Source organism: Rhagoletis pomonella, unplaced genomic scaffold (genome assembly GCF_013731165.1).
Source record: "Rhagoletis pomonella isolate Grant_MI unplaced genomic scaffold, Rhpom_1.0 Rhpom_scaffold_00006, whole genome shotgun sequence".
NCBI lineage: Eukaryota > Metazoa > Arthropoda > Insecta > Diptera > Tephritidae > Rhagoletis > Rhagoletis pomonella.
In genome coordinates, this window is record NW_023458560.1 from 52133484 (window position 1) to 52146422 (window position 12939).

The following is a 12939-nucleotide window of genomic DNA, read 5'->3' on the forward strand; positions in this document are numbered from 1 at the left end:
AAAAATTTTGAAGTGAAACTACCTTCTAAAAATTATTGTATCATGGTATCATGATTGCGCGCTAAGAAGACTTCATTTCGAATCGCTTCTGATTGTAAATCAGATAGTGAAAAGTAATTCTTGACAAAAAGTTCCACCCAGTGGTCTTGCAGACGCGATCAAGGTTAAGAGCAATAATTATATTTTACTCACTCTTCTAACTTCCTAAAGAATCTATTTCAATGGCAAGGAAATCGAGGAAGTCAACACTTTAGGCTTTTGATGCCACTTCTACAGCCAAAAAGGATTCGAATTTTATTAAGACACTCGTTTTATTTTCCGTTATAAGTCTCAAAACTGGATTAAGTTTTGTAAATCTTCCAAGGGCGCATAGTAAACTTAAAAGCCACTATAGTTACAGTTGTAACTGTTAACATGAATAGTGTTTGTATGTGTGTACGTGTAGTATGCTGAAAAGCTCTGAACCACATGCTAACTAGCGGCCAAAGATAATTAGGGGATTCACAAGACGTGTTAACCGTCGTAAAATCTTAAGGTTAACATCTCTTTTAATTAAAATGGTTTTAAGGGATTTCTAACTAAACCGAAATTCTTTTAAACTGATAAAGAATATATAATTAGCCAACCCCCCAACCATTTTAACCGCTATTTTACATAAACAAGTGTTAAGCTTAAGATTTTACGACGGTTAACACGTCTTGTGAATCCCCTAAATGCTTTGTGGTTGTAAAGCTGCACCCAAATTAACATATAAAAAAATTAAATCAAAAGCTTTCGCAGCTTTCACTCAATTTTCATTAATATGAGTAATGAAACGCAGCTTTTTTGAGCCACTTTAAGTGTGAAAACGCTTCACAAAATGCCGGTAAAAAGCACGAATCGGTAACGAAAACAAAGGCAAGTTAAAATAAAAACAACAAAAAAAAATTTGAAAAAATCAACGACGCAAGCATAAAATGTTCGTTGGCAAAATTCATGATGGAGAAGCGGAAATGGCCGTCAACAACATTTTAGCGTTCGTCTAGTTTTTTGTTGTTGTTTTGTTGAGACAAGAGGCAAGCCCGCTAATGGGTGCATATGTAGATGTACGTATGTATGTACATTAGACTGGGATTACAAAACTTATATTTGAAGACGTCCACCAAAATATTTCGGAAAAATATTAAGATTTACGTGAGCTGCACCGCATTGAAAATACCTCCAAAATTGGATTTTTTATGAATTAAAATAGTTTCTTAAAGAACTTTTTGAAAACAATCCCCTCAGATGAAAAAACAGTTTACGCTTAAAAATCTGCATAAAAATATTTAAAAATCTTTTCAACGGAATCGTAATAATGAGATTTTTTTATCCTGTTTTTTACCTTTTTCTAAGATCGGTTTAAGAAAAACTTGAATAACTACACCAAAAATATTGCGATTTAGACTTGTGAGAAGGAAAGGTATTTTTCCACTCGTTTAATTTCTGTGCAAAAAATTCACGTCCCAATTTTGTTTTTTTTTTTCAAATACAAACACATCTTAATTCAACTTGGAATGACGCTCGTTCATCCTTCCTTTCTCTTTCATACTTTGAATGACTTTATTTGCAAAGAAATAGAAAGGGTGAGAAAATATGTTTTCAATGATACCTCACAAGTCTAAATCGGAATAGTTTTAATCTAGCTAATCAATTTTTTCTTATACCAATTTTTAAAAAAAGTTAAAAAATAGCATAAAAAATTTCATTCCTTTCGACTCCTTTGAACATTTTTTTTTTTTAATATTTTATGCTAATATTTTAAGCTTAAACAGTTTGGTCATCTGAGGAGATTCTTTTTTTAATTCTTTAAGAGACTTTTCCATAAAAATCTCCATTTTTGGAGGTATTTTCAAACCGGTCTAGCTCCCGTAAATCTTAATATTTTTCAGAAATATTCTGGTGAAAGTCTTAAAATATAATAGATTTCATATTTCCAATGGAAATACAGTACCGATTAATTTTTTTTTATGGGGAGTGATGCAGTCTAATGTACATATGTATCTTCACATGTACATATGTACATATATATGTTCATATGTACGTGTTCAATTATCTAAGCTGTGTGATTGTATAGCACTTACATTAAATGCTCGTATTTTCATTAAACATTCGTTAAGCCGCGTTTACCCTAACAAAAAAAAAAATAATAATAACACTAACAGTACACGCTCCATTTACAGTTGTAAGTCTAGCTCGTGATGTTGCGATTTTTTGTGCGTGCGTATACGTACTTTTACTACTGAGTGTATCTACATTCATATCGTTGGCTGAGTGGAAGATCGACCTATCTCGGCAGCCAGTTCGAAAACATTCTATCTCAAAAAACTTTTCAAGAACGCCCTATTTCAGAATTCGTTTCAAAAACGCCCTATCTCAGCCGCCGATTCAAAAACGCCCTATATCAGAATATTTTCAATACATTTTGAAGTGAGATAGGGCGTTTTTGAACCGAATTTTGAGATAGGGTGTTTTTCAATAAAATTCTGAAATAGGGCGTTCTTGAAAAGTTTTTTGAGATAGAGCGTTTTCGAACTGGCAGCCGAGATAGGTCGATCTTCCACTCAGCCATCGATATGGTGTTTACTTATATGTAAATAGGAGTGTATTTGTATTTTTTCTTTACTTAGGTGCGTGCACTTGAATCTATTTATTTATTTATCCGCTTTGCTGCGATTTATGCAACAAGTACTTTTTTGTTTAGTCCCTGTAGGGAAACCGCGGACTAGTGAATCAAATTTCTAGTTCCGTACTAGGTCTTTATCGCCAAAAAAGAACTAGTCCGATTGGAACTAGATCCCCACCAATCGAAAATCGGAGAAAAGTGGTACTTTTAAAGGACTAATTTTTTCAGTTTTTTTGACTAGAAATCTATATCTAAAGTGACGAATTTAGAAATGGTTCGGAACTATAGAAAAAGGGATGCAGAACGAACTAGATCTTATTTGTCGAATTTAGAACCAGTTCGGAACTATCGAATAAGGGATGCAGCTTGTTTACTTTACATAGATATGTGTTCAGCGGCTTTTTCGTTCAAATACGCTTCTATTCTGTGCTTCGCAGATGCTTTTTCATAGCTTGGTAATACAAAACTAAAATTTGTGTTAACATTTCAACATCTTGGGACAGTCTGGAATCTAAGAAATAACAGCGAGCAAACTCATCTACAGCTAAAGCTATGTAAACGTACATTTCTTACAATCATTCAAACAAAGTTAATTTCAAATTTAAAATACATTTCTTCCAAAATAACTTAAAATCGCGCACACGGAAGAACCAAAAAGATTGAAAAATCATGATACTTTTTTCTTTCGTCTGTCGATTTTAGAACTGGTTCGGAAATATAGAATTTAGGACTAGGTCCTAGGACATCGGCATGTTAAATTCGCCAGTTGCTTGCATGCAAAAGAGATTTATCGCGAACCAGTACTGGGTCTAAATATACTAGAAGCGCACCAGTTCAGAACTAGAGATTTTCCCCACAGGGGTTTTATAAAGACATGCATATGTATGTGAACTTATGAGTTTTTTCAACTAATTGTTATTTAATAACTCTGAATTATTGATAATACTTGTCATTTCAGCCTACTTCAGTGTGAATAGCAGGTTTATGTTGTTACATATTAGCATATATGTAATACTTCTATATTGGTAGTAAGCTAACATCTCAATATGTAAGGATTCCGAAATCAAAGCGAGACAGTCTAGTACTGTTTTTGTCAATGTATTGTGTACTTGAGTGCCGTTTTTGTAAATGTGTCGTGTACATGTTTATTTATAAACGTATGTGTTCCTTTTCTTTCGTACGTGTTTATTGATACATCTGTACTGTAGTGTTTTCGGACGGTACTAGCTCTTACTGCCAATATAGGAGTATTACATATATGCATATTATGAAAATTTGTGAAATTAAGTTGTCATTCGTTGTCATTAATTCGTAATTTTCGCAATTTACTCGAACGCGTCAAACGGACCTCAGATTCTGATTCAGTGTGTCGAAATACATGTCGGTAGCTGGGACTGGTCAAAAGCAGACAACACCATTTTTTTGTGCCGGTGTTATCCAAATTTTTTTTCCGTTTATCTACGTATTGTTTTTAAGTTATGGAAAAATGCGTGTCCAGTTTTTCTATTACACAAACCAGTTATCGTATAACGTACCATAAATTTATGTCCAGTTTTCAAATTAAAAAAAAATGTATATCTAGATTTTAAAAGACCAAAACTTTTTGCTCATTTATTAAAATGAATACCTTTGATTTATCTATGTCCAGTTTTTAAGTTATTAAAAAAAGTGTGTCGTGTTATTCCATATCTAACGCACCATAAATTAACGTAAATTTTTTGTTAAATGTATGCCCAGTTTTTAACTCATCAAAACTCTTTGTCCATATAAAAATGTGTGTCCAGGTTTTCTACTACAAAAATCTGTGTCGAATTATCACATGACGTACAATAAATTTAGGTCCTATTTTCAAGTTTTAAAAAAAAAATTATGTCTACATTTTTTTCAAATCACCAAAAATCGGAGCCCAATTATTAAAATAAATACCTTTAATTTATCTATGACCAGTTTTTCTACTAAAAAATCTACGCCCACTTATTGCATAACATACCATAAATTTATGTCCAGTTTCAAAGCTTTTAAAAGATGTATGTCTAATTTTTAAATCAACAGAACTTTGTGCCCAAATAAATGCCTTTATTTTATATCCAGTTTTTAAGTTAATAAAAATGTATGTCTGTTTCAAAATTACCAAGACTTTACGTGCAAATTTTTATTTTTCAAAAATTTTAGTCCATTTTTTATTCCAAAAATGTATGCCAGGTTATAAAATGATAAAAAAAAATATGTTCAGTTTTATTAGATTATGTCCGGATTTTACCAAATTATTTATGTATGTCCAGTTGCCAAAAACTTGGGTCCAGTTTTCATACCATGAACAATACTTAGTTTCAAGTGATCAAAAATCTACATACATATTTTCAGTTATTAAATTACATAACAAAAAAATAATGTCCAGTTTAAAGTTATTAAACATTTATGTTCAATTTGAAAATTATCAAAAATGCATGCCCATTTTGGAATAATACACCGAAAGTTTATGTCCAACCATTAATTTATGTCTAGTATTTCAGTTATTAGCAATTATTACCAAAAATTCGTGCGAAGTTTTTTAACGGTAAAAAATGTTTCTACATTTTTTAAGAGATAAATGGAATTAAAATGCATACCAAAAGATATGTCCAGTTTTAAAATGCAAAAACTTTATATCTAGTACAAATTTTAAACAATAGAAAATATATGTCCAATTTTCCCTTTCCATCGTTCAAAGTTAGGAAAGAGTTCCTGGCAACAGAAATCAGCACCACACGTATAATAATAATAATAATAATAATAATAGATTGGCGCTTACACATATGTTAGTGTTTGACCGAGCTTCTCCTCCGATTTGTGGCGTGCGCCTTGATGTTGTCACACAAAGTGGAGGGACCTACAGTTTTACGCCGACTCCGAACGGCGATTGTATTTTTATGAGAAGCTATTTTTCATGGCTGAAATACACTCGGAGGTTTGCCATTGCCTGCCGCGGGACGACCGCTGGTAAGAAAAAACCTTTTTCTATATTTTTTGCGATGTTGCTTTGACCAGGGCTTGAACCCGGGTGCTGATGAATGAAAGCGCGCACTGCTTACCACTACACCACACGTATAAGGATGCAAAAAGGACGAACTCCTCCTAAGAAATTGATAGAAACCCCATAATCAGCGACTAATTTTCAGAACCAAATTCATGTAGCCTTTGCATCAGCTTTTATAAAGCGATACAAAATTTCTTCGAAAGTAAGCTTCTGGCTCCTCTTACAACTTTCGTTTCGAGCAGCTGTCCACAGAAAGAGTGAAAGTACACGATACTTCGACTGATCTCTCAGAATTTCTGTCAAATATTTTTGGAAATTCTCAAGTTTTTCAGACACCCAAATTACGACTTTTTTAATTATCTGGACTATACAAAAAGCAGGACCTTCATCATCCGCAAAAAATGTGAAATGGATAGAAAGGAATGGAAAGTAATACAATATGTAGCTAAGATCGATTTTGCAAACACGCAGCCATAAAAACTTAGTTGCCTATCGTACTTTAACCTAAAGAAGCATAAAAAGGATAAGGCGAAGAATTACTGTTCGCGGAAACATTCCTCTTATTTGTTGATTAACCTTAGTAGTTTTCCGAGGAAAAGCGAATAGGTAATCAATGTGAATATATTTATCTCAAGAAAAAATGCACCAACACTCTCTGACGAAGGTCTCACATCTAGGGAGGAAATATTCTTTACTATCCTTACCGTCAAAGTCAGATGTATAGTATACCTATGATGGAGACCATATACATATATCAGGGATTATAGTTCTCTTTTTTTATGTCTGAGAAGGGATTTTGCTACAACTCTGTCTGACATTATCGTGCCAAAGATTTGCATCAGATCGCTAACGTTTCTGCTCGAATTGACCCAAGAATTAGCTCCGGTACAATTGGACGCTCCAAAGAACCGTAGTTAGCAAAATGCATCAGCCATTTCGTTGTCATCAACACCACCATGGTACACATGAGTTCCAGTTTGTTACATTTTGAAATGGAGTTCAGCTTCAACATATTTTTCGGCACAAATCTTGACGAGCTATGTTTTTTTTTTTTTTTTGAATACAGGTCTCCTTTGCTCCACGTATCACGAACGAACCTTGGCATTTGCCTTAGTTGAATGTTATTTATCCCATGTGCTTTCAGGAACGGATATCCTAAGAAGCTAGTTTGGGTCTTGTAAGTGCTTCGTAGTGTCACAAGATGTCCCTTGCATAATATTCTTACTTCGCGCACAGTAAGTATGCATACAAATTTCGCCTCACGGACCCCTATGAAAGCCCAGTAGAAGGTTCTTCAGTCAACAATCCCCATACGTTCGTTTCCTGACGATAACATCTGCCACTTCGATCCCCGACACTACTCCATTGTTTTTCGGTGCCCAAAGAAGGTGAACCGGGTTTTAGAATCGATGAGTGGTACAACCTAGACGTAGTCCCCACCAGCTTTGAGGTAAACTCACGGGCTTTCTGTGCAAGGAGCGTCACTCTGCTGTCAGAGTGCATGGTGAGGTGTTTTTTGGGCAGCCTACTTTCTATATACATCCGCAGACGTAATTCAATGGCATACCACTCATCCTGAAAAACATAGTTATATCGGTCCATGCTAGAAAAGAGGAGCCTTCTGGGTCGTAAGCACTTTACTTCTGTTCCGATGACATGAGTCGGAATTCCAAATGTAGCTGGCCTTCTGGGGTATTGGTTATTCATTGTTTCAGTTAGTTATGTTGCACAGGTCCTCAGGCCTTCTTATCCTCTATATTGTCTCTGAAATGAGCCCTGCCGTAAACGGTATACTTAGTTTTTCCCTCAATTGCAGTAGGCAGAGCAGGCAGGTCTAGAAGCGGCACGAGAACCGCGTCTGATTAAATCGCACCAATGATACCTACTCTGGCTAGTTGTTCTTGTTAGCTTGGGGTTTAGAGATGACGTCGTACATCCCACCTTGTAAATCCGGGTCAAATGTCGCAGTTCTTCACCGCATCCGGCAGGACCAGAGCAAGAGTCAGGTTAGTTGAATAGCTTTATCGAATGCTAGTACTATGAGAGCTTGTGATAACTTCCTGACATTGGACTCCCTTTGAGATGAGTATTTTTGCTCCTGTAAGTAATGGGATAAAATGAAAAATGGTTCTAAATTTGCATTCATACCTCCTTCGGTTATCAAGCAGTCTGGTACTTTAGTACTTTTTTTTACTTTTAGATAACTTTCAAGCAACACTCTTGTAATTTGACATTTGAAAAATAAATAAATAATTTTCTTTACAGCAATTTTATATGTAAATTTGTTCGCGATTGTTTTGTGGTGCCAATAGTTGTGCCACTCCGGAGTTTAAAGATGAATTTCGAGACCAACGTGAAATATGATAGCGAGAAAAATATCAGAAGAGCATTGGGATCTATAACACTGTACTGCATCTTTATAGTGGTGACCACAGCGGGTGAGTAGCTAGGTAAATGAAATTTTGATCACAAAATCTAAGTGCTCAATTATTTGCAACTTCCAAACAGTTGCCGTCTCAGCACGCCACCACTACTTATACTATTTTAATTACGCCATCAAGCGGCCCTTTATGATCTATGAACGAGTTGTAACGTACGAGGAATGGTGGTCGGAACTAGCGGAAGTATTTGTGCCAGAAGTATTACAAGAACCGCAGGCAGAAGAAAATGACGATGACACCACCAGTGGCGGTGATGCTGGTGGCAACAGAAGCACGAAAGGTGAACTCAATATTTTGCATGAAAATATGCTACTGGGTATACCACGTCTGCGGCAAATACGCGTGGAGGCAGAGGAATGCAGCGCCAGAAAGAGTTTTGTTAAACATTTTCATGGCATTTGTTATCCCATATATTCGTATTGGAATCAGCAAACGAAGGGCGAACATGTTGGGTGAGGTGAATTTTTTTTTCAGGGAATTATGGAAATAATTTTTTCAACAAAAATTTTCCATCGACAAAATCCAGCACTGAATATGGCACCGCATCCGATTTGGATACGATGCCAGTTAGCGGTCGCATGCATACCTATTGGGGTGGTGGTTTCGTTCAGCACTTGAGTCGTGATTTAAATGCATCTCTGGACTTGATTGTTGCTTTGGCTCAACTGGGTTGGCTAGATCGTGGCACACGCTTGATAATTTTCGAATTTACCCTCTACAATCACAACACTGACCTCTTCAATAATGTCAAGTGAGTAAAAGTATTTTGAATTAAAATTTCTTATGCTACGAGTCATCCATATCTAATGAAAACCCGATATAATGAACCATGAAGAAAAAGCTAAGTACCTAGGGAAATCAAATATTTTTTTAAGAGATGGACCCTCTCCCTAAAGGCAGTCTACTGGCTGGAAAAACCCATAATCAAGCCAATAATGTGTGTAGTCATTTGCTGGTTAAATTCAGTGTAATGTTCAACTTTAACTAAGAAGTTAGAGCAACTGGAAAGGGCCGTCCTTGGGTTTGATGAAAAAAATAGTAAACATAAATAAATATTAAAATTAAGAAAAGGATGGAGATAAGAATACCGATTAAAGTTAAGATGAAGATAGAGGAAGAAAGATTACAAAATTTAAACACTATACTCATATAAGGGCAAAGGTGAAGGGGAATATGTAGATGAAAAAAATAATAATAAACAAAAAGGTAAAAATTTAAATTAAAATTAAGGAAAAGATGAGGATAAATATAACGATAAGAGTAAAGATGAAGATAGAGGAAAAAAGATTACATAATAAAAAGGTAATTTCGTGTCGATATTTTTATAGATATTTTTTATAGATTTCGCTATCGATATTATCTATTATCGAATTTTTTTTCGATGTTTTTTATATCGATTTTGCTATAGATATTTTTATCTATTTTGTTATCTATCATGTTGTTGATTTTGTTGTCGATATTTTTATCGATTTGGTTATAATGAAATAAGTATCAGCTAGCACACTCGTGACTTTATAATGTACGCATTCTGTTTATTCTGGCTGTGAAATGGGATTATCTGGAATGTATAAGGAAACGCAGACAAAGTGTTTGTGAACGCTTCGTTTGATCGTATGTTGTTAATTCTTTTTTCATTGATTTTTTTAAATGTTTCAAACAATTTTTCTAAAAAAGTTCCCTTTTTTCTTTTCTTGTCATATGTCATTTAATTTCAATATTTTTAGTTTGAGAATTTTTAATAGGTGGCATCCCTATTGAAAAATATCTCTAAATTAAAGATTTCGCAAATAGATATTGTAATGTTTAATTTTTCTAATCATTTTAATTGAAATTTTCAAACAGATGGCAAACCTATTCAAAAACCACGTTAGTTCGAACTCATATTCAACCATTTCACTTACTTATCAGTTTAACTGAATTAAATGTTTCAATGTTTTCAAATGTATTTTCAAACTTAGCCTAATTTAAGCCACATAAGTTTGATACCCATATGGTAATAGTTCAATTATCTTATCAACTTATTTGAATTAAAATTTTCAAACAAGTGGCAACCCTCCTCAAAAATATTATTGACAGTTTTTTTTAATTTAACTGAATTAAATGTTTCAATCAGGTAGTAACCCTTTTCAAAAATATTTTCGAAATAAAGCTATTTAAGGCTCTATAGTTTCATACCCATAATGTAATATTTCACTTACCTTTATCAATTTAATTGAATTGAAATCTTCAAACAGGTGGCAGCGCTGCTCAAAAATATTATTGAAAGCAAGTTTTCTTAAACCCCTTTTTTTGATAAGTACCCATGCTGCTATACTTAATTATCTTTCAAACTTAATTAAACATAATTTTTCCAACTGGTGGCAACTCTTAATAGTTTTATTTTAAACCATACAAATGTTGTAGCCAACAAATCAACAAAAAGTATTAATATCGGTATAAGATGCAACTCATAGCCGTCTCCTGCTGAAGTATTGCATTTCAGATTCTCTGATATATAATTGTGTTTTAAGTATAAATAAATTTTTTTTCAATATTTTCTTGCTTCCTTCAATGGCTTTACAGAATCCTAGGCGAAGTTCCTGCAACCGGTGGTGTTTTACTATTTATCGAAGTGAAAACAGTACAAAAATATGCTGTGTGGACGGGCAGTATTTGGATTATTTTAGCAGCTGTCATTTTCTATATAATCGCACTGTACTATCTCATTGGAGGGGTATTAGCGGCAAAGAAGCAAGGTTGCAAAAAGTATATCAAAAACTTTTGGAATCTATGCGATATAGTAATTTCAAAAGTAAGTTACATTTATAATGTGTGAAAATACTTTTAAAATTAGCACTACTTCCTTTTAACTCGCAGCTAGTCAGCGTATCGTTCAGCTATAACATCTTTCATCCGTTTTACCTGCGTTACTATTTGAAGGAAGTCGAGGCAAAGCCCACCGAATTTCACAGTTTGGATGTCATTTGCTGGCTCAACAAAAATTACATGAATTTAATGGCTGTTTTGGCATTTCTAGTTTGGGTTAAAGTATTTCAATTTTTCAATTTCAATAAAACATCTCACCGCTTGAATATGACTTTCGTGAAGGTGAGTGTGTTCAAATTAAAAAGGGTTACAAAAAAATTTATATATATTCCCCCTCTACTCGATCAAGTGCTACCGGGATCTGCTCAACTTTGTTGTGATCTTTCTCATACTCTTCCTCTCCTATGCCGTACTCGGAATGTTGCTCTTTGGTGATGCGCATCAAGACTTCGTCGTCTTTCCGCTAGCATTTTGGAGCGTAATGCGCATGGTGCTAGCCGATTTTGATTATGTAGCCGTAGAGAGAGCAAATCGTGTGCTGGGACCACTATACTTTCTATCCTTCATAATAATTGTCTATTTCATACTGATTGTAAGGCAGCATTTAAAGAAAACACAAAATACCACTCTCATATGCCAGTTTATTTCACAGAACATGTTCCTCGCCATTATTTTCGATACATTCCGTGAAATCAAAAAGATTGGAATACCTTCAGAAAATAATCAGCTGTCGCAGTTCTTTAAAAAATACTGGGATAAGGGAAAAGCTGGTGGCATGAAAGCACTGAATACAATTGGACTCTGCAAGCCTTCGCAATCAGCGAGCGGTGCCAAGCCGCTACGTGATGTGGGCGCCGAAAATGAGCCACCTTTTCCTTTTCCGAAGACGAAGAAGATACAAGTTACAAAAGAGGAGATACTTCAAAAGTAAGCGTAGAGCTACTACTTTTTATAGCATCACAACTGCTTCAATTTGAGCATCTTTTTGCTATTCTTTTTGTTTTTCAGCTACTTCGAAGTCGTTAATAATAAGCGCGATGCTGAGCAAATAGACAGGTACATGACGGAAACTTCAAACTTTCTATTTGAAAAATAGTTTCTAAATCCTCTTTCAACTTCTAAAATTATTAGGCTAACTAATCACATTGCCGCACTGGAAGAGATATTGGCTAAGATGGGCAATGATGTAAAGCATTTGGAGGCCGAAACACCAGACCCCAGCACACGACCAGAACCACCAAGACAGGTTAAAGCTCCGCCGCGTATTAAGGTCTTTATAGATCGGAAAAAGTAATTCAGCTGGCATTTGTTATAGTTTCATTTTATTACTTATAAACAAATTTTAATAAAAAGTCACTCCGTTGAAGTCATTCGAATATCGATACCTGAGTGGAAGATCGACCTATCTCGGCAGCCAGTTCGATAACGCCGTATCTCAGAAAACTTTTCAATACCGCCCTACTTCAGAAATAGATTGAAAACGCACTATCTCCGAATTTAGTTGAATGATGCCCTATCTCAGCTGCCAATTCCAAAATGCCCTCACTCAGTATATTTTCAATTTATTTTCAGCTGAGATAGAGCATTTTTGAACCGCATTCTAGGATAGGGCGTTCTTCAAGCAAATTCTGAAGTATGGTGTTCTCGCAAAATTTTCGATCTTCCACTCAGGTCACGATATATAGTCCATTTTTGGTTTGAAAACAATATGATGAGAATACTATTAAACTATTTACATTATTGTTACTATTGTGGGGAGTATCTAGCGTCGTACAAGAGGGATGTCAGAAATTCGACCTTTCGATAGCACCACTAGGGAGATACTCTTCATATTATCGAAAGAAGTACTTACATATATTTTTAATTGTCAAAACACATCATTTAGTATGAAAGACTTCTTAAAGCACTTACCAATTTTTCTACGCGCGCGCCAAAGCACGGGCGGTGCTGTATTATTAGGTGAAGCCAGTGTGATGTTTTTAAATCAAGATAGAAACTGCAATAAGAAGGAAAGACAATTTATTTAATAACAG

The 12939-nt window shown here is 34.7% G+C and overlaps 1 protein-coding gene across 1 annotated transcript; it reads left to right on the forward strand.

Moving 5' to 3' along the window:
* The first annotated feature begins 7975 nt into the window (after nt 1-7975).
* Nucleotides 7976-12312, forward strand: LOC118740932 (polycystic kidney disease 2-like 1 protein). Its single transcript, XM_036472693.1, has 9 exons — nt 7976-8098; nt 8169-8553; nt 8628-8852; nt 10664-10892; nt 10958-11188; nt 11256-11498; nt 11559-11833; nt 11915-11962; nt 12038-12312. Exons 1-9 carry the CDS (start codon nt 7996-7998, stop codon nt 12198-12200), a joined length of 1902 nt encoding a protein of 633 aa, XP_036328586.1. The 5' UTR covers nt 7976-7995; the 3' UTR covers nt 12201-12312.
* Nucleotides 12313-12939: the final 627 nt, after the last annotated feature.

Excerpts from the sequence above, each read along its gene's own strand:
- LOC118740932 (XM_036472693.1), top strand. The coding sequence starts at position 7,996 with ATGAATTTCGAGACCAACGTGAAATATGATAGCGAGAAAAATATCAGA. Across the intron at positions 10,893-10,957 it reads GCGATATAGTAATTTCAAAA|CTAGTCAGCGTATCGTTCAG; the intron begins GTAAGTTACATT and ends TTTAACTCGCAG. Across the intron at positions 11,499-11,558 it reads TTGTCTATTTCATACTGATT|AACATGTTCCTCGCCATTAT; the intron begins GTAAGGCAGCAT and ends TTTATTTCACAG.